The sequence below is a fragment of the Bos indicus x Bos taurus genome, chromosome 11 (assembly GCF_003369695.1).
Source record: "Bos indicus x Bos taurus breed Angus x Brahman F1 hybrid chromosome 11, Bos_hybrid_MaternalHap_v2.0, whole genome shotgun sequence".
In the NCBI taxonomy this organism is placed as follows: domain Eukaryota; kingdom Metazoa; phylum Chordata; class Mammalia; order Artiodactyla; family Bovidae; genus Bos; species Bos indicus x Bos taurus.
In genome coordinates, this window is record NC_040086.1 from 45591142 (window position 1) to 45618467 (window position 27326).

Here is a 27326-nt window from a genome sequence, read left to right on the forward strand (position 1 = left end):
AACTTTTACCACTGAGCCACCAATGTCCTCTTTCATTAGGACCATTTAGCAGGTTATACAAGGCTCTAAGCATTTTACATTATTGTGTAAAGCAGCTCACCTTCTCTACATGAACGATGTTTATCAGGTCTAAGATTGTCCCTAAATGACTGGCAGCAGCTCTGCATGCATGCATCTGAGGCCGTGAAGGTGCAAAAGTTTCAGGACTCGGCAAAGATCACACCACTGGAGAGATCTGGGTCAGGCCCAGGCTTACATCCAGTGTGGACACCAAGGTCGCAGGGTTCGAAGAGCAGAGAGGGAGCACCACTTCTTCCTTGGCCTTGAGGCTTCCACAGGTCCTGACCTGTTCTTGGAAAGCCCCAGGTCCTCAACCATCAGTGGGAGCTCAAGTACAAGGCTCTGGTCCTCTGGTTCCCAACTTTGTTGTAGAACCCAGTCCCCAAGCTGAGGTGACTTAGTTACTCAGTTGTGTCTGACTCTGTGATTCCATGGACTGTAGCCCACCAGGCTTTTCAAATGCCCATCCCTGGCCAAGGAGGCCATGCATTTTAAGACACTGTCACAGTGAGCTTTTATATTACTGTGGGGCTCATCCATCTTCAGCAGTGACTTATGGTCAAGTCACAGGATCCCTCAAGGAAGGAACACAGACTCTCCAGTTCGTTTGTGAAGCTCAGAGCTGAGCTGGAGAAATGCAAGTGAAGGTGCAGGCAAAGAGAATTTTTTTTTTTAAAGCTCATTCTCGAGTCCTCTGGCCTAATCATGGGCCATGACTTCTGCCAACTGTCCTCACTGGACTGATCAGGCATCCATCCCAGGGGGTGTATAGGAAAAGCATATCAGAACTTCTATTTTTTAATTACACAAAAAGAAAAACTTAATTGTACTAGTATTTAGTGTTGTTTGCTATTTTTACCAATATTATTCAATATTCTACAATACATATAAATGTGTAAATAAATATACAGTTAAAAGAAAAAGCCCATTCTAGTCCTGATGATCAGACATTTCTCTCTAGATGACCCCAGAAAGGGCAGGCTGTAGGGCAGCAGGTGTGCACACAGGGGCGGGGGTCAGGACAGTACCTGCCCTGCAAGGCCCCACCGCCTGGGAAGGTCCAGGAACCCCTGCCCTCCAGGTTGGAACCTGAGTTCTTGAGAAGCCTGTTCTCCTGGCTGGAGCTATCACCCTCCAGGTCTGAGTCACTATATCTGGCCAGGGATACTGTCTGCTGGGAGAAGGTGCATCACCCCACCTTTTATGGTGGCTCAGATGGTAAAGATCTGCCTGCAATGTGGGAGACCCAGGTTTGATTCCGGGTCAGGAAGATCCTGGAGAAGGAAATGGCAACCCACTCCCATATTCTTGCATGGAGAATTCCACGGACAGAGGAGCCTCTGGGGGGCTACACTCCATGGGGTCGCCAAGAGTCGGAAATGAGTGAGCAACTAACACTTTCCACTTTCAAGTTAACATCTACCCCCATGTGATGGTGTCAGGAGGGTAGAGCCCTCATGAGCACCCTCGTCAGAACAGCCTAGGAAAAGCCGGCTCTCTCTGCCATTGCAGGGTTCAGGGTGGATGTCTGCAAATGGGCAGGCCCTGGCCACAGCCTGACCACGAGACCTGGTGACCTCAGACCTCCAGTCTCCAGAACTGTCAGGAATAAATCCGACGTTTCTAAGCCGCTTGGCTACAGTATTTTGTCACAGTGACAGGAGCTGAGACTCAGCATAAGTCTTCAGGACGTTAGTTTCAACTTTTGCCTGACCCTTGATGGCTATTGGTGCTATCAGCTCAGGCTGAGAAGGGTGGGGGGCTTCATTCCACATAACACAGAGAGAACAAAGGGGCTCAGGAGAGGGTGACTTCCAAGGCTGTGGGCTTGCCAGTCAGCTGAGGTGAGGACGCAGGGTGAGGTCGGGATCAAGCGTGGCTCCTGGGCAGGAGAGGCGGTGGCTCCAGGATGCAGAGTCAGCTGGAACCTCCTTGAACACCGGAGGAGGCTGAGTTCTAAGCCGGGATGGGCTGGCTCTGAAACCACGGAGTGAGGACTATGCCCCAGAGGGCCTCCTGGATCCAGGGCTCTGGATGGGGCTCCCGAGGAAGCCGACGGGGATTAGGACGAGGACAGTGTCATGTGGACCACTTGACACAAGGAAGCCTGACTGGCATCTTCCGTGGTCCTGCGCACACGGGACGACCCTGTCCCGAGCGCCACGCATCAACCCCGCACAACCCTGTGAACTACAGAGGTGAAAGCAGCCCTCCTGACTCGTGAGCCAACACTCAGAACGGCTGGATAATGTGCTTGAGGTCACGGGGCCAGTAAGGATGGCCTGGCCCTTCCCGGGACAGCAGATGGCACCTGGGCCAGGCGTTAGAGCAGAAATACTAAATACACGAGTCGCATACTTGCTGATGAAAAACATTGGATTCTAGGGAGCAGCTGGCCAAAACCAGACCCATATTTATTGAAAAGTAGAATTTTAAAAGAAAACTTTCCAACTCTGTTACACTCTCCATCTGAACTTTGGTCTTACTATTTTGGCATTCTGGTGCTGGGTGGGAGGAATGGTGAATGATCAGATCACGAACCAGTCAGCACATGGAAACCAAAGACACAGCAGTACAGCACCACAAATGCTTTGGAAACGGCATATCTTCAGGAGATATCAAGGAAGGGAACTGCAAGACGTGTCCAGTTAAGAGTTTCCTTTGAGAGGCACTTTGGGAGAGCAGATAGACAGCTTGAGTGCCCAAGAAACATGAGTTTGTGGCATTCTGCAGAAGCCACATGTGGGGATCCTGGTGGCTCTAGACTGTAAATCACAGGTTCTTCCTGGAAAATGAAGGCACATTTAACGCAAACATATGAGCAGTCACACAGACCACAAACCACCAGGTGTTACTGTCCTCCAATGTCTGTGCAAAGAAGGGAACTGCAAGACTTGTCCAGGGAACCTCTGGGTGTGCAGAAAGGTGACAGCACAAGTGTACCTGGATGGACTGCTGGTGATTCACATTTCAAACCACACAGGGACCCTGCTGGACACCCCTAACCCCTCCTCATGGAACCTCATAGATGCAAATTCTGATCGACCCCAGGGAGCTAGAGATCCCCTCCTCAGTTGTCTGAGATTAAAAATAATTGTCAATTACAACCATAAACCTTAAAGAGGCTCCTTAAGCCAAAACATGTGTTTGTAATGTGTCCTTTATTTCTTCCTGAATGGCTGTATCAGTTATTTTGGTGTCCAGGCACTCTCAGTATAGAGGGACTCCTGCATGAGGTCCAGGTGGAACTCACAACAGGAAGATCTGAAAGTTGGGAGGAAGTGGGATTTCCATGACAAGGCCCAGGATCTACCTGTTTTGTCTAAGGTGATGGTCTGCCTCACTCACCTAGAGGTCCACTCTTATGTAACTGGGTGCCCCCAACCTCAGATTGTTTAGTTCCTAAGTCGTGTCCGACTCTTTTGAGACCCCATGGACTGTAGCCCGCCAGGCTCTGTCCACGGGATTTCCCAGGCAAGAATACGGCAGTGGGTTGTCACTTCCTTCTCGAAGAGATCTTCCTGACCAAGGATTGAACCCACATCTCCTGCACTGGCAGGCAGATTCTCTATCATTGAGTCACATAAGCCCCATCAATTTCAGGTACCAGACACCAAATTTCTAATTTATCATCAAATGTATAACAAAGGCAACTAAAGATACAATAAACTCGCAGAGAGGAGCCTCCCAAGGCCGGCATTGTTGGGGGGAGGTGTGGTCCTGAAGCCAGACCCTGGGCTTGCCACCTGCTCCAGGAGGCAGCAGCCACACCCTTATGCAATCATCTGGTGACTCACCTTCTCCATCTGTGTGATGGGTATGATCACAGAACCACCTCAAGGAGCTGGGACAAGGATGCTGAGTCCAGCAAAGAGGGGGAGATGAGCACATGTCTGCTGCAAGCCAGTGCTCTCTGGCTCTGTATTCCCAGTGCCCAGCACTCAGAGGGGCTGGATAATGGCTTCCCCAGTGCATGAAAGGCAGGCAGGAGATGGGAAAGGAAAGCTAGAGGAGAGAAGGCTAGCTGATAACAGGTTGGTGACGTATATAATTTCCAAAGAGTAATTTTAAGACCAAACTTGAGATTCTGGTTTCTCTTGGAGTCATGCTAATTAAAATTGATTATTTCAAGATACAAAAATGTGGTCGAAGAAAAAGAAAACACACAAGTAATAAGTTTATTAGAAGTCCTCCTCAAAGCGCTCCCCTGGGGGCACTGAATGCTCAAGCTTATAGGAACCCCTTACCCACTGCTCAGTCCAGGCTTGGCAAAAGATGAACACACACAGGGTCTCGTCATAATACTTTTTTATTACAATATCCAAAAAACTGAGTATGCAGTTTAGGAGGTCTCAAGACCCCTTCCTCAACTGTAGGAATGTGCCATCTCAAGACTGTATATTGGAACTATAAAGGAGTTCAGATGTAAAGAGAAAAGAAAATGCAATTTCTTCATAAACATTCTGTGTCTCTTACTACCAATCACATATCCTTTTGTAAACCCTGAAAAATTTCCCTGTAAAGCAAATACTATATATATATATATATTTTGTGTGTGGGTGTGTGGGTGTGTGTGTGTGTATGTGTGTGTGTGTGTGTGTGTGTGAAGTGTGGGTTGCTCCCCTCCCCAAAGATCACCTGTTTTCCTTAATCATCTGCATTAGTGTCAACAAATGGCTACAGGTACTTATGACTTTGAGAATTAAATACATCACTGTGAGCTTGAAACGAGCCGAAGGGCAAGAGGAAAGAGCACTCTGCTGATGGCACGTTGGGGGGGAATTTCCGAAACCACCGTCTCCCCCAGTCTCTGGCCCCTCTTCTGCAAACCGGCATTCCAGGACCTCTTTTCTTTATTGCAAGCGCAGCCCCAAAGGCACTGGACAGCATCTTCCCTCCCGTCTTGCCCGGTGGTTCCAGTATTGCTAACAGCGCCCAGGGTTGTCCCCGGAGAGCCTGGGAGCCGTGGGAGCGCAAACAACACGGATGGAGGGCTGCTGGGGTCAGGACTGGGGGTCCCCAGGCAGGTGCCGCCTGCTCTGTGGCTCATGGACATAAGGGCAGCTCTGGTGCATCCACATGGCGCCCGAGGTCTGTAAGGGGATCTGCTGGCTCGAGCGGTGTGAATGGACTAAGGCTGTCTCCCACGGAGGAGGAATAAAGTGAACCGACTCGCTCTGTCCACCTCTCATCACGAAAACCAGCCGGGAGGGCCCGGGATGGCAAAGAGTGGGGCGGTGGCAAATAACCGACCTGGACAAAGAGGGGACCAGGCGGAGAGAACGGGGCCTGCAGGAGAGCCCAGCCAGGGCGCCTTCCAGGGGCATCACTGCAGCGCCCGGACGAGGTAGAGCTTCTCCCCGTGCTCGCTGGTGAAGATGGGGGCCTTCTTATAGTGCTCCACCAGCTCGTCCATGGTGTGGAAGCGCCGCTGCCCAATGCAGTAGACATTGTCCACCAGCTGAACCTTGAAATGCTTGTTCTTCCCTGATGCTTTGAGAGACACGGAGAAGTCACTGGGCTGTGGGGGAAAGAGAACACACACAGGTTACCACTGGGCTCCGTGCACCGGCTGGGGAGCCTGGGCTCCGGTCCACACCCAGGGCAGCCACCTCCTGATCTTTAGAACCACCCGGAGGCTGGTGAGATGCTCGTGCTCTGGATCGAAGAAAAGTGACACTGAACTCAGTACTTTCGGTGCAAAATGTACTTTCGCTATTTGAAAACGGAGACTTGTTCTGAAACGTACAGTACCGATGCTAACCAATGCACGTTTTTCATTTCCCTAGCTAGTTCTTGGATTTGTAGAAACTGGTCTGTACATAGGCAGTGGCTAGAAATACACTTCCTCTGGCTTCTACCACTATTAGGAGCTCAGCCAACAGCATGGTGCTGGCCCGAGTATAGGCACCAAGGTCAATGGAACAGACAGATGAATGAATACAGAAACTGTGGTATATATATATGCAATTGGAAATGTTACTCAGCTATAAAAGAAAAAGAATGCATGTGAATGAGTCCTAATGAGGTGGGTGAACCTAGAGCCTATTATACAAAGTGAAGTCAGAAAAAGAAAGACAAATATTGTGTATTAACACATGTGTATGGAATCTAGGAAGATGGTACTCATGAACCTATCTGCAGGGCAGCAGTAGAGACACAGAGAGAGAACAGACCTTTGGGCACACTGGGGGAAGGAGAGAGTGGGACGAACTGAGAGAATAGCATGGAAACATATATATTACCATATGTGTACGGGAGCCAGTGGGAGCTCAACCCAGTGCTCTGTGACAACCTAGAGGGGTGGGATGCAGAGAGAAACAGGACGGGGCTTCACAAGGGAGGGGACGTATGTATACCTGTGGGTGATTCATGTTGATGTGCAGCAGAGACCAACACAATACTGTAGGGTAGTTATCCTCCAATAATTGTCTTTTGTTCTATACTTCTCTATATTGTACAATTATAATCTTTGATTTACAAAAAAGTCAATGGAACAGAATAGAGAGCCCAGAAATAAATCCACACTTTCGGGGTCAATTACTCTGTGACAAAGGAGGCAAGAATATACACCAGAAAAAAGATGGTCCCTTCAATAAGCAGTGCTAGGAAAGGTGGATAACTATAAGGAATGAGACTGGAACATGATGGGTGACACAGACCCGACCAGTGAGATGGAAGGAATGTCCCCCCTGCCCCCGTCTCACTGTCACTCCTGTTCTTGCCGTTTCTGAGCCACCCCTTGTCCCTCTCCCTGCTCAACCATTCCTGAGGGTCTCAGAGCACAGAATGGCCACGTGGAGATGCCTCTGCATCCCCAGACTGGATAAGCTCCACTCTCCTTGGCTTTGTTGTTATTGTCGCTCAGTTGTGTCTGACTCTTCGAGACCCCATGGACTACAGCCCACCAGGCTCCTCTATCCATGGGATTCTCCAGGCAAGAACACTGGAGTGGGCTGTCATTTCCTTCTCCAGGGAATTGTCCCAACCCAGGGATCAAATCCACATCTCCTGCATTGCTACATGGATTTGTTTTCACTGAAAACACCTCCTTGGCTACTGTCCAGCAGAAGACATTCTGACACATCTGTGGGTCAGGGCTGCGTCTAATCCACAGCTGTGTCCACAGAGAGCCCAACAGATAGTGGGAGCTGTATGATCCAGGTCTAAAGTGAATTCTGAGCCCAGACTTTCACCCTTCCCCAAACCAGGAACTCACTGCTGTTGATGACCTATCAACCCAGCCCCTGCTCACATGTCTCCCACCAGGACAAAACCAACAAGCATCCCTTCACTGGTTTTTACACTGACTCTGCAAATGTCTGATCAAAAGTGAACAGATCTTGCAAAATGAGAGACAACTCTATATAAACTAATGACAACTCAGGGAAAGGGGTGTCTAGGAGAACCCAGATCTGGGGTGGGCCACTGGTCCCCAACAGTCACAACTGTCAGCATCACAATATTGTAATTATCCTCCAATTAAAATAAATAAATTTAAAAACAGTATCACAGAGATAGACATATTCAATTAGTTAGTAACTGTGTGTCCCTTTGCCCAAAATAGACCAAATAAATCTTTGAGGGGAAAACCTCATCTTATCTCTATACTAAACTCAGGGCCCAATGCCTTGGGGGAAACCCAGAAAACACTGGGGGGATAAAATTTCAGGAAGAGATAGGAAGCTTTAGATCCAATTAGGCTTTGGGTTGTATGTTATTTCCAGAATCACAGCCATTAGAGGATTAGGGGTAGATGTGGGATACAGGGAGAAGGCAACGGCACCCCACTCCCATGCTCTTGCCTGGAAAATCCCATGGACAGAGGAGCCTGGTAGGCTGCAGTCCATGGGGTCGCTGAGTGTCAGACACGACTGAATGACTTCACTTTCACTTTTCACTTTCATGCATTGGAGAAGGAAATGGCAACCCACTCCAGTGTTCTTGCCTGGAGAATCCCAGGGATGGGGGAGCCTGGTGGGCTGCCGTCTATGGGGTCGCACAGAGTCGGACATGACTGAAGTGACTTAGCAGCAGGAGCAGGGGGACATAGAACTTGAAAATTATTTCCCCAACTTGATCTCTTATGCCCCTTCCCCAAAAAAGAAATGAGTCATCATGAATGATTCATCGGATCAACCAGCACACTGCTATATTTAAAACAGATAACCAACAAGGACATACTCTATAAAACAAGAAACTCTGCTCAGTGTTATGTGGCAGCCTGGATGGGAGGGGAGTTTGGAGGAAAACGGATACATGTATATGTATGGCTGAGTTCCCCTGCCATGCACCCGAAACTATCACAACATTGTTAATTGGCCACTGTTGTTTAGTTGCTAACTCATGTCCGACTCTTCGTGATCCCAGGGACTGTAGCCTACCAGGCTCCTCTGTCCATGGGATTCTCAGTCAAGAATACTGAAATAGGTTGCCATATCCTCCTCCAGGGGATTTTCTTGACCCAGGGATCGAACCTGAGTCTCCTGCATCTCCTGAATTGGCAGGTGGATTCTTTACCACTGAGCCACCAGGAAAGCCTCATTAATTGGCCATACTTTAATACAAAAAATTTAAAATAGTATAAAAGCAAGAGAGTTCCAGAAAAACATCTATTTCTGCTTTATTGACTATGCCAAAGCCTTTGACTGTGTGGATCACAATAAACTGTGGAAAATTCTGAAAGAGATGGGAATACCAGACCACCTGACCTGCCTCTTGAGAAATCTGTATGCAGGTCAGGAACCAACAGTTAGAACTGGACATGGAACAACAGGCTGGTTCCAAATAGGAAAAGGAGTATGTCAAGGCTGTATATTGTCACCCTGCTTATTTAACTTCTATGCAGAGTACATCATGAGAAACACTGGGCTGGAAGAAGCACAAGCTGGAATCAAGATTGCCAGGAGAAATATCAATAACCTCAGACATGCAGATGACACCACCCTTATGGCAGAAAGTGAAGAGGAACTAAAAAGCCTCCTGATGAAAGTGAAAGTAGAGAGTGAAAAAGTTGGCTTAAAGCTCAACATTCAGAAAACGAAGATCATGGCATCTGGTCCCATCACTTCATGGGAAATAGATGGAGATACAGTGGAAACAGTGTCAGACTTTATTTTTTTGGGCTCCAAAATCACTGCAGATGGTGTTTGCAGCCATGAAATTAAAAGATGCTTACTCCTTGGAAGGAAAGTTATGACCAACCTAGATAGCATATTCAAAAGCAGAGACATTACTTTGCCAACAAAAGTCCGTCTAGTCAAGGCTATGGTTTTTCCTGTGGTCATGTATGGATGTGAGAGCTGGACTGTGAAGAAGGCTGAGCGCCAAAGAATTGATGCTTTTGAAGTGTGGTGTTGGAGAAGACTCTTGAGAGTCCCTTGGACTGCAAGGAGATCCAACCAGTCCATTCTGTAGGAGATCAGCCCTGGGATTTCTTTGGAAGGAATGACGCTAAAGCTGAAACTCCAGTACTTTGGCCACCTCATGCGAAGAGTTGACTCATTGGAAAAGACTCTGATGCTGGGAGGCATTGGGGGCAGGAGGAGAAGGGGACGACAGAGGATGAGATGGCTGGATGGCATCACTGACTCGATGGACGTGAGTCTGGGTGAACTCCGGGAGTTGGTGATGGACAGGGAGGCCTGGCGTGCTGCGATTCATGGGGTCGCAAAGAGTCGGACATGACTGGGCGACTGAACTGAACTGAACTCAAACGGCACAGAAGGACATTTTAAGTAATCAACTGCACTATTCTCACTGCTATTTTCACATTTACACAAGACTGATCAAGATGAATGTGAGCTGGCCTCAGTGTTATGAGTATTCCCACCCAAGCTGGATGCTGTATATGGTTCTGAAAACAGAACAAAGTAAACAGGTACCGCCCGACACGTGCTCTGCACAGGACGGCCTGAGCATTAGCCCCTTGGCCCCTGTCACGTTGCAGTCAGTTCTGGTGGGTGAAGACTTGAGCAGTCACCATGCCCTGTGTCCAGCAGTATATACACGTTAGCAGTATATACACGTTAGCAGTATATACATGCTCAGCTCTCTCTTGGGGTTTCCGGTTTTCAAGAAGCAATGTGTACTTTCAAGATCTGTTCATTTTTAGAAGCATATATGTTCTGTGCCAAAAGCCTGTGCCTTCTGATAAAGATAGAAGGCGACTTCAGTTTTACGTTTAGGACCAGCCGGGCACTGAGCTAGTTTTAGAGACTCTTTAATCAGTTCATAGACAAAGCAGCATCGTACGGAGGGAGTGCGTGAGACGGCGTGTGTGAGATGGCGTGCGTGAGATGGGGTCACTATGTGATAGACTCAATTTTACTTATGCCCCACAATCAGCAGATGACTTTCTGAATTTGCTTTTCATTTAAGCACCTTAATTTAGCCTCCTGATATGTCTCCTGTACATATGTATTACGGCAGTAAAACTGGTCGCTGTAGCAGAGACAGTAATTTTAATTTTGTGGGCTCCTGAGCAGGAGCTTAAACTTAAGGACATGGGAGGAATTAAGTTTATACCAAGCAGGGGGTGCCGAACCTTCGGAGAACTCTCTGTGCTTCTGATCTATGTACTAAAGTGCACTGTTACACGTCACCAAGTTCTAAAGGAAGCCTGAGGATGAACTGGGCCAGGGCATCTCAATTTGTGCTCCCAAGTCCAGTAGCATCACCTGGGTGCTTGTCAGGAAAAGCGAATTCTCAGGGCCCACCGCAGACCCCCTGAATGAGCAGCTCAGGGGCAGGGCCGTCCAGGGGCTTCAGATGCAGTTTGAGATGAGGTCTGAGTGAACCACACACAGTGCTTTCAAGCAGTCAGGGCCGTGAGAACAAGACAGGAATGTGATTCATGTGCTAAGACGCACCTTGGAGGAGGTCCATGACAAAGCCCACCCCCAGGCTGGGGAAGCCTGTCTGACTCTGTCCTGAGGGGTTTGACCTTGCTCTAGATACTCCCTGCAGGGGCCCCCCTGGGTGGCACAGCCAGCATTCTCTTCCCTTCTCAAGAAGCCAGCCCCCTGGATCTGACTAGAAAAGGGGCTGCTCCAGAGGTGGGGGTAGGGGGCGGGGAGCGGATCCCTGAGAAGTTGGGGCCATCAGTCTTGGTCCTTACAGGCTAAATTAATTTAGCCACACTGGTCTGCACTGGCCATGGGCACTGGGCAGGAAGACTCAGCAACACTCTGAAGCTAAGCATGTCACAGAAACTTGACTGCTGGCTCAACCACACTGAGAAGAGGACTGAAGCCCACGAGCCCAGCATCTGGGGTGGGACTGACTTGCAGTCACTGGCCCCTAGAGGTCGGTGAGATGCCTCAGACACCATCTCCGGTGGGCAAGTACTTTCCTTGCTCGCATCTTGAGACCAAAATGTAAACACTTCTTGCAGAATTTCTCCGCAAGTCGAGAAGGAACTGTTTTCAAAGGACAGGCAGTAAAGACTCCTGGCAGTTGAGAGAAGAGGTGGGCTTGCCAGCCTCCAGGAAAGAAATATTTATGGAGAGCCGAGCAGAGCAGAATGCAAACCCTCCTCCCTCCATCTGGGCTCCTCAGCTCATCTCATTGGACAAGGTGTTTCCCCTTCACTGGCTGAGAAACCACAGAAAACTGAAGTCATGTCCGATTCTTTGTGACCTCATGGACTGTAACCTGCCAGGTTTCTCCGTCCATGGGATTTTCCAGGCAAGAATACTGGAGTAGGTTGCCATTTCCTTCTCCAGGGGATCTTCCCAACTCAGGGATTGAACCTGGGTCTCTCACACTGCAGGCAGACTCTTTACCATCTGAGCCACCAGGGAAGCCCCCGAGAAACCACAATCAGGGCAGAAAACATTCGCTGGGAGGGCCGGAGTGTGCCTACTGGGGCTGCAGGCCCCCCACCCCTCGCTCTGGGTCTGCCTGTGCCTGAGTGCTCTTAAAAACAAGGGATACAGTTCAAAGAAACCCTAGCAATTTCTATGTTCTTTTCTCCTTGCTAAGTGACTGCAGTGATCAGCAGATTACTGGGAGCAAAGCCTGAATTACCTCTCTTCTGTAAATGAAAATGGAGCCCTCCAGCCTAGGACACTAGCCTGTTCACAGTCCTTCTGCAGTTATGGCTAACAAGAAATGGAGTAGGAAGATAGAAAGGTTTACACTGGTGCTATTAATACATGTGCCAGCTGTACACACCATTCTCATATATTAAAATTTATTAGACCCATTTCTTTTTTTTTTTAATATTATTTGGCTGCTCTGGGTCTTAGTTGCAGCATGCAGGATCTAGTTCCCTGACCAGCGATTGAACCTGGGTCCCCCACATTGTGAGCTCGGAGTCTTAGCCACTAGACCACTAGGGAAGTCCCAAGATACAGTTTTTTTTTTGTTTTTTGTTTTTTTTTTTAAATTTCCACTACAGCTTTTAATTCTTGGAGGGAATCATTTCTAACAGGTACTTGTGAATTTACATGCGAGCAGTATATCCATAAAGAAGGCTGAGCATCAAAGAATTGATGCTTTCGAACAGTGGTGCTGGAAGGACTCTTGAGAGTCCCTTGGACTGCAAGGAGAACAAATCAGTGAATCCTAAAGGAAACCATCCCAGAATATTCATTGGAAGGACTGATGCTGAGGCTCCAATACTTTGGGCCCCTGAAGTGAAGAGCTGACTCATTAGAAAAGACCCTGATGCTGGGAAAGATTGAGAACAGGAGAAGAAGAAGGTGACAGAGGATGAGATGGTTGGATGGCATCATCAACTCAACAGACATGAGTTTGAGCATGCTCCAGGAGATGGTGAAGGATAGGGAAGCCTGACATGCTGCAGTCCATGAGGTCGCAAAGAATCAGGCACAACTGAGCGACTAAACAACAACAGCAAGTATATCAATAAACATTTACATCAAGGGAGCTAATGATCTGGGGTTTTTTATGAAAATGTTTCTGAATACTGTTACAGATGAAGTATTTGACAGAGTTTTCAGGTGGCTCAGTGGTAAAGAATCAGCCTGCCAATGCAGGAGATGAGATGCAGGTTCGATCCCTGGATCGGGAAGATCCCCTGGAGTAGGAAATAGCAACCCACTCCAGCATTCTTGCCTGGGAAATTTCACCAGAGAAGCCTGGTGGGCTACAGTCCATGAGGTTGAACAGGACTGAGCTACTGAGCATGCACACACTCACACTTGCACTCTAGTTTGAAAGAGCTGTTTTTCAGTTCTCACTGATTTATTGGACACTCATCTCTCTTCATGTTACACTTGCAGCCTGAAGAGAGGTTGTCTGGACCCCTGGTGGCAGCAATCCTGAGCCAGAGGCTACCAAGTCTGACCTGAGTTCACAAGCCCAGGGGTCAATGAGCACAGAGACAGGGCTGGGCATGCTGGCACCTCCTCTGGCTGCTGCTGGCTCCCAGTCACTCTGAATCTACACACACATGCTGGACAATTGCATCATCAGTGAATGTGGAGAATATTTTCTACGGTCTCACGCAGTGCTGGGATTCAACAGCCGACAGGATAACATACCATGCACTCCAGTGCTGACCTGGCTGCCATGGGGGCAGCACAGCCACGAATGAAGGCGGTTACACCTGTGAGCACAGGCCCCATCATGGGACCCAGGAGCACGGCTCATAGAGGCTTCCCAGATGGAAAGGAGGAGGAGTGAGGTGTGAACGGTGTGTGTGCCTAGACTGGGCAGGGAGGGGGTACTGGGGGGATGGGGGCAGCTGTACTCTACAATTTTCCAGATGTATGCAAAGGTCCACAGGAGGAGAGAGCAGAGTCTGAGCAGCATGCAGGAGAGAGCAATGGGAGGTCTCCTCCCATTGTGGACCAGGAGGAGCCACTGAGCCGCCCTCGGCCACGTGACTGGGATCCCCCCAGGGCACTCAGTGACACAGCCCAGCCGCCTGCACCGCCTCCTTCTGCTCTCACCACAAATCAGGTTTCAGGTAACAAGCAGCCCTCTGTTCCACTTTCTACAGCATCTCCCTCCAAAAAAAGGGGATTCAGCACTCTTCACCTTCTTTTACACATAATACAGCAGAGATAAAACTCCATCCAAAGCCCTTCGTAATAAATGACACAAAAACATAGGGACACAAAATACAGGGAAATAGATGATCTCTTTGGGATCTTTAACATCTTACAGAGAAAAACGGCTTCCTACACCACAGGCTGATGCTTTGCAGACCTCAACCTAGTTGTAAGCTGCCACTTTCTACAGCAACTGAAAAAATAAAACACTGACAGTTTACAGAGTACACAGAAATTTAGTTACTGGTTATTCTTCACTGTAATACAGTTTTCTAGCTGTATCCACAGAATAAGTCTGAACAAATACATAAGGATTTACGATGAGCATTAGATGAGAAGGCAGGTAGGAATTTTGAATTTTCTAGATTTAATGAGATATGGATGGAATATAATGATTAAATACAAAGAAACTGACACTGTTCCATCTTTAGCTGCTAAAGGTAAATGACAATTAGAGGCGAGGAATGAGAGCAAGAGAGGGGGAGAGAGAAAACTTGATATTGAGATGAAAGATAGAAAAGGGCCAAAGCAGGGTCATCTGGTTCATTCACTGGCTGATAAACCATGTCTAACACACGCCTTTGAAATACCCACACATCACTGACCCTGGATATCGTAGGATATGCCAATGCTTTGCTTGTTGTTCTGAAATATATGTCCACCCCTCCCGCCCAAGCACAGATTTCCCAGAACTCAGATCTTTTTACTTTTCAATACAGAAAAATACGGAATATTTTTAAATGCAAAGTATCAAGCAAGAATCTTGCTCATTTATACTGAAATTGCTCAGGATATTTAAAAAAAATGAAATGCATCTTGAAGAGGCACTCTAAAAAAGCAGCTATGCTTACTGAGGAATCACAGGTCCTGCAATGACCAAAGGTGAGCCCTGAGTACAGAGACCTAGAGGAAGGAAAAGGAAACTGAATGAGGATGCCTGTGGGTTCTGCAGAAACGGGACCCCGAAGCTGGGTCAGGCTGTGGAGCTCCGGGCTCACACAGCTTTGAACGGTAGGCTCTCACCTTAGAGATGCCAGAGTGAACAGGGAAAAAGACAACAGGCAGAAAGAAGACGGGAAGGTGCTGGCAGGAAGCAGAGGCAGTGGAGGCAGAAAATGGATAAGCGATGGACTTGTCCATCTGAACGGCTCCTCACGGTTGCAGATGACAGGTGGGCAAAGACCTAGTTACGAGCATGAAGACAGCGCAGCCGGCTCGCCCTGCCATCAGGAGAAGAGCAGCAGCATGCCTGAGAGTCCCTGAGTGTCTCTTTGGCACAAGACAGGTGTGCACACAGCAGACAGCGCCACGTGTAACAGCGGGTTCCAGCCAGACAAGCAGTCCAGCACACCCTTGGGCCACATGGCAGCCTTCAGGCCGAGCTGGGGCCATGGCAGGGGCAGAGCTAAGCAAGTCCCAGAGAGCCTCTCCCCCACCCCGAGAGCCAGTGGCCCAGCACACAATGAGCTGTCGTAGCGCAGTTTTCTAAATTAAAACAGAAGGAACAAAATGTGGAAAGGCTCCCCCCGCCCCCAATGGTTAAAATAAACAAGCAATACTTTAGTTATTTAGAAAAGGCTTTCTCCTCTCATAACCCGAGACAAATGTAACACTGCTGCTTCTTCAAGTTCCTGGGAGTGGAGTGTAGATGAGAAAATTACCTTCCTCTACCTCTAAAAGGACCTTGTCCCAAGGTCTGACAGTGACCATGGCCTGTATGTGCTTGTCTCATGGACAAGTCACAGGTTTTCTCTAAGCCAGTGATACTATCTGCCTCCTGCTAAAGACTTTTCCCTTCCCCAGCCCCATAGAGAAGAACCTGGGGGCACTGTCTCCACTCCGGGGGCTGCTTTTACCCCTCTTCTTTCTAAGAAGCCTCTTCAAACCCAACGTTCCTAAATCAGGACGAGACTCCTTGACTCTGAATCATCCTTGTCCCTCGATCACCTCCTACTGTGACGGGTTTCTGGTGCTTTCTTTGAGTTTCTGCTTAGGGGGGTTGCAAGTGCTCTGGACCCGATTCTCTGGAGCCTCCTGATCTGTGCACGGAGCAGACTTCATATGAGAACAACTTAATGTGATGTCCTGCCAGAAACCATTGACTGGATGAGAAAAGCTCATTGCCCGGATTTCAGATGCAGCTACTGTCTAAGTCCCATGTGCTTGCCACCACGAGCTGCTGCCACCACTGGGGGGCCGGTTTCCATCCCATCACAGCTGCCCCCCTGTCTGAAGGGAAACCACTTCTGTGGGCTTGAACTCCCTCTAGATCAGTCAATAGGAATCTTGACTGTGCACTTAGTAATCGTAGTATCAACATTTGCAGGGGACAATTACAGTACATAGCATGGGCTGACTAGTCTTACGGGTTGCATTTATACAATTAAACTGAAGTCTATAGGAACCAACAGAAAATGATCATACTGGACTCTATCCTCAAAACTCACACTGGACTCCATCCTCAAAACTTTTGCTTCACTTAAATACACATGGCAGGTGTATTTAAAAGGACTGAAAAACCAGCTTAGGACCTCCACAATGAAAACACAAAAAGGTACCTGGAATGACAGCCCAGTTCCCCCAGACAGACTTGGCCACACACCTGAAACACAGACCCCAAATCTGTGCTGGAAACAGGTATGCTCCAAGTCGAGAGGCCTCATACCGCTGACTCAACTTGTACACACAAACCCCTCTCTTAACAATTGTCCTTTTCCTTTTTTAGTTCTGTTCCTGAGTGCTTCAAAAGCTTTTCAGAGATAAACTCAGTGGTGCCTGTGGCAGAGACGTACTGAGGATTACACATTTTAAAAAGAAAAACATACCAACCAACAAAAGATTGTGTCAGAAACAGGGTGTCTGCCTTGCTGAGAATATCTGATGCATCTCAGACCCAGAGAGGAAACAAGGTTGGGTCATCAACAGGGAAACCATGGGAGAAAATGATGTTTGGGTCTGCAGGACAGAACAGGGGTGACCCCACTCAAGAGGCAGCAAAATCTCCAGAAGCTGAGACACTCTGTACTTGCCATCTCACCTACAAGAACGCACCTTGCGGAGTAGAGATACAGCCGAGGCTGGGCAGTCCAAGTGGATGTCAGCATAAGGTGGGGCTGGGGCCTCAGGACACAGGCTGTATAGAGCATCTGTGTTCATCTTGCTTAACATGAGCCCCACATAACCCTGCTGTCTGAGGCCATTCACACACCTCCACACACTTTCATGCTCTCTGCTTCCTTCCTGTGCGCCACCCACCCACCGAGGGTTCTCTGCTCTGAGGAGGAAGCCGTCCTGCACAGCCAGTGCATACCCACACATATGTACATGCCTAGATGTGTGTATACATGCACACCCAGATGTGCACATGCACACACATGCACACCTCTCCACCCACCCTGCCCCACACTCACTGAGCACTCTGTCCTGACAAGAAAGTTGCACACATGCACACACTCTGAGATGCACATCTGTTTACACCCAGACACGTGTACACACCCCTTCACCCACCCTGCCCCACACTCATTAATGACTCTGTCTTGATGAGAAAGTCGCCCTGCACACCTGGTACACAGGTACAGAGATGCACACACACATGCACACCCCTCCACCCACCAACCCTATACTCACTGGGGACTTGCTGTTAAGCAGGAAGAAGTTGCCCTATATGCCTGGTGCACACACAGAGATGCCCATATATGTGCACACCCAGACACATACACATCCCTCTGCCCACCCACCCCATCTTGCACTCACCGAGGACTCGCTGTCCCGCACAAGGAAGTCGCCCTGAACTCCCCGCGCGTTGAGTGCGCACTCGGCCTGGTGGCGAGTCACGTTCCCGTAGTACCACTCGCGGCCTGCGAACCGGCCAGCACGAGCAGGCCCCGCGGGTCCGGAGCCAGCGTGAGGGGCCGGGCCCTCGCTCAGCACCACCACGTAGTTCTTGGGCACCAGGCCGACCTGGCCACGCGCATTGCGGCAGCGCCACCACTCGGGGTCGTTCTCGGGCTTCTCGATCACCTCCATGGTCTCGCCCTTGTCGAAGTTGAGCTCCTCCTCGGTGACCGAGCTGAAAGGGTACAGCGTCTGCACCACCTGCAGCGCCCGCGCGCCCTGCCCATTGCTGAGCGTGGCACCAGGCCGCAGGCTTGAGCCCCCGGGCGCGTCGCCGGCTGCTTCGTCCAGCTCCTCCAGCACATAGTTGGACGGGAACCAGCCCACCTGGCCATTGTAGCTGCCCCGCCACCAGCCGTCGCTGCACTTCTCCATGACGGTGACGCGTGAGCCCTTCACCAGCGACAGCTCGTCCTCGCGCTCTGCTGCATACGCGAACTTGACCACGGCGGGGATGCTGAGGTCGTAGATGCGGTCGGCGCCGCCCCCATTGGCGGGGAACTCCGCGTCCGTGCTGGGCGTCGGGGAGGCATCGCGTGCGCTCGTCTTCCGGCGGGTCCTTCCGAGGCCTGTAGAGAAACAGCAAAGCTCAGCGCAGGGACCAGGTTCAGCTGAGTGGGACCCCGCAAGGGCTCCACGCAGGGCCCCAGCCGAGGGGCAGCGCCTGCACACTGATGCAGAACGGACTTGGCCCCCTGGCTGGTGACCAGCCAGTCACCAACAGAAGTAACAGTGGCCAAATGCCTGAAAGCTGGGAATTACCATATCTCATCTCTGCTTTCCTTTAAAAAAAAAAAAAAAGAAAAAAGCCAGAGCACCAGCAAACCATGAGGATAAAACAGTGTAAAGTCTGAAAATGATGAGAGCAGCCATATGCCACTAGGAGGAAAACAAAACAAAAAGGCATCGGTACACAAATATCTTCTGCATCAGGACAGAGGTATCTTCTGTGTTGTGGGTGGGAAATTGGACCAAATGACCTTGAAGACCTTCCATGGCTCTCAGACCCCTCAAGCCTGTCCTGCTCTGCCGGCCACCACCTGTCCTCCACTCTGGGGATACTCGGCACCCTCCCAGGGTGGCAACCCTGGGGAGAAACCCATACCCTTCTCCTTCCTTCCCGTCTTTCAAAACTGCACAGATTTCGCACAAGCAGTGATGAGTGATTTAGAAAAAACAGCGCATGCAGTAAATTTAAGGCAGACTTTTTCATATTCTGGTGGCAAACCCACAAGTGGATCAGAAAATCAGTTTAAGGGGGTCTGAGCAGCCTGTGTGTATGCACTGTCTTCTTTTTAAAAGGAAACAAAACAGAAGATGTCAGAGTGCATCAAACATAGAACTGCTGCTTCGGTTACATGTGTGAGTCAGGGCCAAGCTGTCACCTGAAACATCACTTCCTGTGCATGAGGTGTAATACAGCTTGAAAAGCCCTAGGGTAAAAATGATTTAACCTGCTTAAAATGCACAGAATCCTGCAACCTTGTAGAAGCGAGCCTAGGAAGGAAGGCACGATGCCTGAGTTGGGGACGTGCCCCTGGACTGCGGGGTTGGCTGTGCTTCTTGGGCTTTCCTGAGAGGTGGCCACTTGCCCACCATGCCTCCGAGCTACACCAGCATGGGAGCTTCCACAGTAGGGAAACTGTGGCCACTGGCAGATCTTTGTTTTTTTCCCAGAAGGACAACAATGCACTTCTATGGATAGCTTGTACTTCTTTCTCCCTTAATTCCCTGCAGTAAAGACAGTTTGGGCTTCCCTGGTGGCTCAGTGGTAAAGAACCCACCTCCCAATGCAGGAGACTTAGATCCCTGGGTCGGGAAGATCCTCTGGAAGAAGAAATGGCAATCCACCCAGTATTCTTCCCTGGGAAATTCCACAGACAGAGGAACCTGGCAGGCTACAGTCCATGGAGTCGCACAGAGTCAGGCATGACTGAGGGACCAAACAGCACACAGCTTGGTCCTGAGAATTCCCTTTGTTCCTACTCCCCTGTTGGGTGGGGAGATCAAAGGAATAAGAGGAGCTGTCATGATGGCCTGGACCATGGGGAGGTGGGCACTGGCTTCCAGAGTGGACCCACCCAGGCTGGCATTCTCTGCCCCAGACACATACTCAGCTCAGCACCACTGTCACTCACTCGCTAGGTGCCTTCCCCCCAGAGGAAAATGGGGCTTGATCCCTGGATGTGCTCAGCACCAGACCCATCAAAAACATGAGCAGCACTGTGAGGTCCTCCTCATGGGCGACTGGGGCCCCCAGGCCTGCGGAGCACACACCCACCTGCCCAGCGCCCTCTCCCTTTGCTGCACTCATCTTCCCAGGGCCTGGGGCCTGGTTCAGGGCGGGCATTCAACTAACGTCTGCCAGTTTAACAAGCTCCATTTTCTATCTCACCATCACAAGTTTGTCTGCCTCATCAGTCCTTGCAGACTGATCTCTTCAGGGATACACACCTGGGCTGCCAGGAGAGCTCAGGTTAATTAGGAGCAGCCTGATACCCACCCCTGCCCCCCACCCCTAAGTACACACTGCTGACTCCTCCATATGCCTTGAGATCCTCCCCTGTCCAGGCACCACATGTCTGTAAGCCAGCAACTCCATGGCCAAGGCGGGAGGCCCTACTCTAGCCAGGCTATGTTCCCGGAACCTGAGGGCACCATTTCCTGACCCACCCTCTGTGCCCCCACTCTCCCAAGTTGCAGCAAACCCAGGAGATTTTACTTTTTTTATTCCTAGGCATGTGCACCTTAGGCTTACACCTTACCCTGCAATGAAATGTGCTATTATATGCCATACGGAGCCCCAAGTTCAGGGAGGGGATGTCTAGGACCGGAGGGAGGAAGGAGAAATGGATGGCTGTTGGATGGATGGGACCTCCCATCCCTGTGGCAAACCCACATGGCCTGGGTCGAGCTGACAGGACAAAGGAGCAAGTCACCATCCATGTGCCCAGATGGTCCCCTTTCCCATGGGCAGACTTGCCAGAAGCTGGCACAGAGGGAGATGTGTTGGGGCAAAGTACACCATCAATGGATCCACGAGTCCAGAAGCAGAACTTCCATTCCTGCTCCTAAGAGAGCCCGTTTCCCCATGAGCAGGCAGTCAAATAACATAACTGAATGTGTAAGCCTGGAAAAAAAAAAAACTGGTTCAGAAGCATAGGATTTTCTACCAAATGTGAAAGTCAAATGGTAGCACAGATGCCAGGGTAAAGAATTTTTGAAAGGTTTTCATTATAAATTGTAATTAAAAATACATATTTAGTACCTCTCAACACATATACCCGATCCATCAGCACAAGCATCTCTGAATGTGATGTGCCTGGGGGGGTGGGGCGGTGGTTGGGAGGTGGCAAGCATTCACTATGACCTTCTGAAGCATCACTTAGCGTCTGTCACTGGCAGAGGCTCACAAGAGCAACTTTTTGAGCCCACACCTGCTCGGTAAAATGAAATACAATAACGAAGAACAGAGTGCACACAGGGTCAACACATTTGTGGGGTGACTGGCTGGCAGACAACTGAACCCCAGCTCTGACCAGGCTCCAAGCTCAGCTCCTGCCCCACTGGCTTGTGGCCTGGCGGTTCTGCACTCTCTCTACTGGGTTTCTGCATCTGTAGCACGAGGATGTCAGTGGCCCTGCAGGGGTAGGTGGGGCAACTGTGAGAGTCCGAAGCCTGAGGAAAGGACATGTGCAGTGTCCAGCGCACAGCAGGAGCTGTACAACTGTGGCTGTGGTGTTTACTGCTATTATCAGTCCATACGTTGTTTTCCTTTCTGGGTGAGGACAAAGGTCCAATGGAGAAAACAACAGATGGTGCTTTCTCCAGAGATGTGCATGTGTCTGTTTTTCCCTAAAATGCTCCTGTGGGACTGGGTGGTGGGGGGTGCACAGCTGACCAGTCCTGCCTGCTGGGTTGGGAGCTGCTGAGACACGAGGGCCCCTCTGAAGTGTCCCAGGAGAAGATGCTCCTCAGTGCAAAGTGGGCCTTCAGGGAGGGAGTAAAAGAGATACTCCATCTCCCAAGGCTCTAGGACCACATGCCACTCTGGACGAGGCACACGCTGGTGACGAGGCACATGCAGGCTCCAAGAGAGGTCTTAAGGGGCTGGGCTCCAGACCCCAATTCCCGCCACCCACCCTGGCCCTGGGCTGCTCCCAGCTGTGCCACGAAGCACTTTGTTACCCGGGACAAGTATGTCAACCTGCCTGATGGTCACAGAAGAGCTCTGGGCCAGGTCATCTCCAGGGTCTTGCCAGGATTCTACAGAGACACCAAGCTGTCAAATGAACCTCACTTTTCAAACTCAACTGTACATACTAGGCTATAAGAAACAACCACAGAAGAACTGTAAGTGGTCCATCTGGTTCTTACAGCCAACTCTTGTCACTAGAGTTTGGCTGAACACATGGGCTAATATGACAGGACCATTACCTCACATCACTGCAGAAAGACACCTCGACCACTTCACCACCAATTCACGCTCCACTATAAATGCCCACTTGTAAATTTCCCAAGTCAGACCCTCAACTGTTTTGCTTCTGTTTTGCTCCTGAAAAATCAAAAATACAAAATAGATGAAGGTTCCCTGCCAGCAGCTACTCCAGGACAGCTGGCTTCCAGGAGGAAACGTAGGCACAGCCCCAGCTTGAACACTCCCCAAGATGTGACCTCCAGAGGCTTCCCAGCTGTGAGAACCACTGGGACAATCCAGACGCTCACAGAATCCATGAGTTCAGAAGCAGAGAAAGGAAGCTGAGAGTTGAGAAAAAGCGACAGCAGCCTGGAGAGATCAGGGAATGACTTGGAGACAAAGATGATGTGAACAAGTGCTTGGTGAGGAGCAAAGGAACATCCCGCCTACCCAAAATCACTGATGCCTGACAGTCAGACCCTGGCCAGCTCAGGTCAGCAGGAGCTCTCCAGATGCCCACTTGCCCTCCTGTACCTAGAGCTGTGGTGGGCATAGGGTGGGGGTGCAGGAGAGAAGGAGCCTGCTTGGCCAGCAGCCTGAGGGGCTCTGCAGTCAGCTCCATGGCACCCACCCTGAACAATGTTCCCCGCACCCACACTGGCTCCTGGGAACAGGCGTGAATGTGTAATCGGGGAAAGGAACGTTTGAGACATATGCATGGGGTCTAAAAATGAGCCAGGCCATATGGGGAAGCACAGTTAGAAACACGGCAAGAAGGCTTTACTTAAACTCTCAGCATTTTTAGTCTACGTTTCTTCTATAACTGAAGGCTCCCATTTGAGTAACTTGAGTCAAGAAAGGGTGTTCTGTAGAAAAATGATTATTTTAATAAGAAGCAACTTAGGTGCCAGTTGCTGGGAAATACCTTACCTGCTGTCCTCGTCCTTCCTTGGGGCACAAGGGGCCAGGGGATGACGCATCTGGTTTCACAACCCCCATGTCACCGCACACCTGCTTCTCCTCGGCTTCTCGAGGGGGCAGCCCCTCCTCCTTCCCATGGCCCCTCCTGGCTTTTCTCCCATTAGCATTCTTCTGAACAATCTGTCTCTATTTTCTCTCTAATTATCCACCCACTGATCTGTTGTGAGTTGTTTTACATTTTTTGTTCTAAATACTTGGACGCTCATGATATACGGAAACAAATCCAAGTTTATTTTGGGTGCTGGCACCACAGTTTCTGTAGACGTCTCCACTGTCTGTGGGCACTGCATTTGGCAGGTCGTCTGTACTGTGAATGATCTCGTGAGACAGAAAGCTAGAGAGTTCTAAATTATGGCATGTTATATGTAATTCAGGTTCGCACAACTGTATAGATTATACGGCAGAGACTGAAGAGGTAAACCTCAAGTGTTAAAAGTGGCTCTGAAAACCCAGAGTCCTTGCTATAACATGGTAAAGAGATAATTAGAGAAGCTGGATGTTTAAAATCAAACTGATCTCTCTCAATATTCTTTGCATGCGCTACATACAAACTCAGGGGGTGGCTTGTTGTTGTTCAGTCCCTCAGTCATGTCTGACTCTTTGTGACCCCATGAACATCAGCATACCAGACTCCCCTGTCCTTCACCATCTCCCGGAGCTTGCTCAAACTCATGTGCATTGAGTCTGTGATGCCATCCAACCATCTCATCCTCTGTCGCCCTCTTCTTCTTTTGCCTTCAATCTTCCCCAGATTGAGGGTCTTTTCCAACGAGTCGGCTCTTTGCATCAGGTGGCCAAAGTAGTGGAGCTTCAGCATCAGGGGAGTGGTTTGGTTTTGTACTTTTTTGAAATGAAAAAAAAAAAAAAAAGTACTTTTTTGTACTGGTTCCTTAGATGGTGACTTCATTTAGGAAGTTATGTTTAAATGACATGTAGAAAGACTATCAGTAATTTTCTTATCCTTTATGGACATTCAACCTAGAAAACCAAACTACGTATAAGACAAATGTAAAGAATGAGCTTCTCCTCTTAGGTTGTTTATAGAAAATACAAAAACACTGAGCATCCTGACCACTGACCAAGCAAGGAGACCAAACTCATATAGTAAACCTCCTTTCTAGCATGTGTTGAAATCAGGCTTTGGCAGAAAGGGCAGATACTTGAGCACCAACTGCCTGGTGACAGCCGGTACTGACTCCAGCAGGAAGTCCCCTCCGCAATCTTATTCTGATTCTACATGTATACTGAGCCAACAAATGGAAACGCCAAAAGTCATTACTTCTGGGTGATAAGATCACAAGTGATTTCTGTTTTATCCTATTTTCCAAAAATTTTTTAAATAAGTATGCCTTCCTTCAATGAACAGTTTGATAAAAGACAGGCTTTGAAAGAGATGACAATTCTGAGGGCTACCTGAGTACGGAAATCATGTCATACCAAAAGCCTGTGAATGGCAAAGACAAGAGAATGTGCTTGCTGCCAAAGAGACTGCTGCCAAAATGGAAATCAATTTACAGAAAGGGAAGAGGTGTACTCCTGGGACATTTGGCTTCTCAATCATTTTCATTAATAGCTCCCGCTCCCCTCAACATTAAAGGAACCGGGTTAGTTATTGATAAGTGAGTCCCTCGGGGCCAAGAGTAAAGGATGCTCATGAAGTAGCTAGTCCTCTACAGTCCCAGGGCACAGCACGGGTGGGAGAAAACCAACACAGCCTTGCAGGTGGGGCCAGGAGTGACTGGATGCACCAATGCTTCTAGAAGGATAAAAGAGGAGCCGAGGGGCACTGTCCAGTCCTTTCCAGTGGCCCACGGGGGACAGCACCACTGTTCCAATGAGCCCCACGCATCCGGGCCAGGGTAGTTCCTCCGGTCCACCCACACTCAAGACCCAGGGGCTGAGCGCTACCCCTTCTTCCGTCCCACTGGGCTTCACTCCTGACATGCACAAGGACACAGGGCTGGCCCCACAGCACAACGACACTCATCTCAAAGCCTTGGGCTATTGTTCCCAGAGGTGACTCAGCAGGAATCAAGGAGCTTAGAGGGACTTCCAAGGGACAGAGAAGGAGGAACAACTCCAGATCAGCCTGAGATAATCACGGACCGTGGCATTCCTTGCCCTGGGCTCATCTGGACAGATTGCCTGCTGCCTGCCCTGGTCAGACCTGCCATGGATGTTTGTGACTACAGCAGAGACCCACAGACCTGTGGGGCCCGAAAGGGCAGCCCAAGGCCGCAGCATCACAGAGGTGGGGCCCCGAGGTGCTTTCTGACCGTCTTTCTCTCCTGTCTCTGTTGTAACAAAGATGTGTTTATTGAACTGGCTGAAGCAGCCTGGACTGGTCCAGCAAGAAGCAAGATTTCCTCCCCTGCCTGCTGCAGACCCACAAAGGACTGCTGGATGATTACAGAAAGTCCTGAGCCACGGCCTGGGGATGTTCTGGGGAAGATTCAGTTGGCACGTTCACGCCCAGTGGCAGCCTCGTTTTCAGGTCTGATCTCAGCAGGTGCTCGGTGATCCTCTGATCTCTGAATGGTGATGGTGGTTTAGTCACTCAGTCATGTCCAACTCACTCTTGCGACCCATGGACTGCAGCCTGCCAGGCTCCTCTGTCCATGGGGTTTTCCAGGCAAGAATACTGGAGTGAGCTGCCATTTCCTTCTCCAGGGGATCTTCCGGACCCAGGAATAGAACCTAGGCCACTTTATATCTGTCCATTTGGTTTAATGTTTGGTAAAGTTGTAAGAACAGCACAAAGGATATCTGTTTCCCTGAGCTGTCTGAGAGCAAGCTGCCGGTATCCTGTCCCATTACCTCAATACCTGGTGTGCATTTCCACACACACAGACAGCCTCCTCCTCAACACAACTCTGCCATCAAAACCAGGGCCTTAACACCAACACATGTTCACTGTCATACTCACACACCACTCAAGCTTTATGAATAAGACCCTGGTTTTTCATCTCTAAAATAGAGAACCTCATACCACTAGAATTTCCTTTTAACATCCTGGCTGCCTATCTTTGCTATAAAGTCCTGTCAAATGCCCACCCAGTTAAATCCTGATATTCGAGTTGGTTAAAAAAACAAACAAACAAATTTACCTACATACAGCACAGAGAACTCTGCTCAATGTTATGTGGCAGCCTGGATGGGAGGAGAGTTAGGAGGAGAATGCATACATGTACATGTACGACTGAGTCCCACTGCTCTTCACCTGAAACTACCACAACACTGTTAATCTGTTATACTCCAATATAAAATAAAAAAGTTTTTAAAAAAAATCCCAAGTTGTCCCATCTGTGCCTTTTCTTGCAGAAGTAAGTCGCTCAGTCAACCCCACATGGATACACTTTGAGGAACCTGGGAATTTCACTCCCGGGACCAGTCCCTGTCCAACCACAAGCCTCAACCCAGACAGCACAAGGTGTACTTCAGAGAGTGAGCAGTGGTCCTTCAGCAGCCTCTCTCTGCTCCCGGGTCTGGCATGAACTCAGAGAGGTGGAGTCTTGGTGCTAACCACCGGCAGGTGACTAACTGGCCTCAGGTCAGGTCACATAGAGGCCAAGGCTAAGGAACAGCCCTGGTGGCAGCCCACTGCTGGTTCAAGACACCGTGGGAGGTAGTCAGCAGTGGACATGTGGGCCTTGGAGCCAACCTTCCACTGGTGGCTACTAACAGGTTATAATGGAGCCGTGGTTCTATAGGCAGCCTGGTCAGTACCTGGGCCTAAGGTGACCACTGAGAAGACAGCTAACCTTTGGGACTGCAGCAGGGTCCAGCTACTCTCGAGAAGTAGCAAGAAAGATAGCTCTTCAATAAAATACCTCCCCAGCCAAGAAGATTTAGCACATGGCTTGACAACACCTCACCTGCATGGTTTTATGAGTCAGGTCATGGAAATACCAAGGCCAGGTCGGAGCCCAGGGATGTGCTGAGCCTTTAAA

The 27326-nt window shown here is 49.6% G+C and overlaps 1 protein-coding gene across 2 annotated transcripts in view; it reads right to left on the reverse strand.

The window, feature by feature from the left end:
* Positions 1–4351: 4351 nt before the first annotated feature.
* NCK2 (NCK adaptor protein 2) overlaps positions 4352–27326 on the reverse strand; it is a 115089-nt gene continuing 92114 nt past the window's right edge. For both annotated transcript variants that reach the window (XM_027555448.1, XM_027555447.1), the window contains exons 4-5: positions 17838–18547; positions 4352–5581 (exon numbers count right to left, since the gene is read on the reverse strand). In XM_027555448.1, coding sequence (XP_027411249.1) covers positions 5387–5581; positions 17838–18547 — 905 coding nt within the window. In that variant the 3' untranslated portion in view covers positions 4352–5386. The remainder of the gene's footprint in view (positions 5582–17837; positions 18548–27326) is intronic.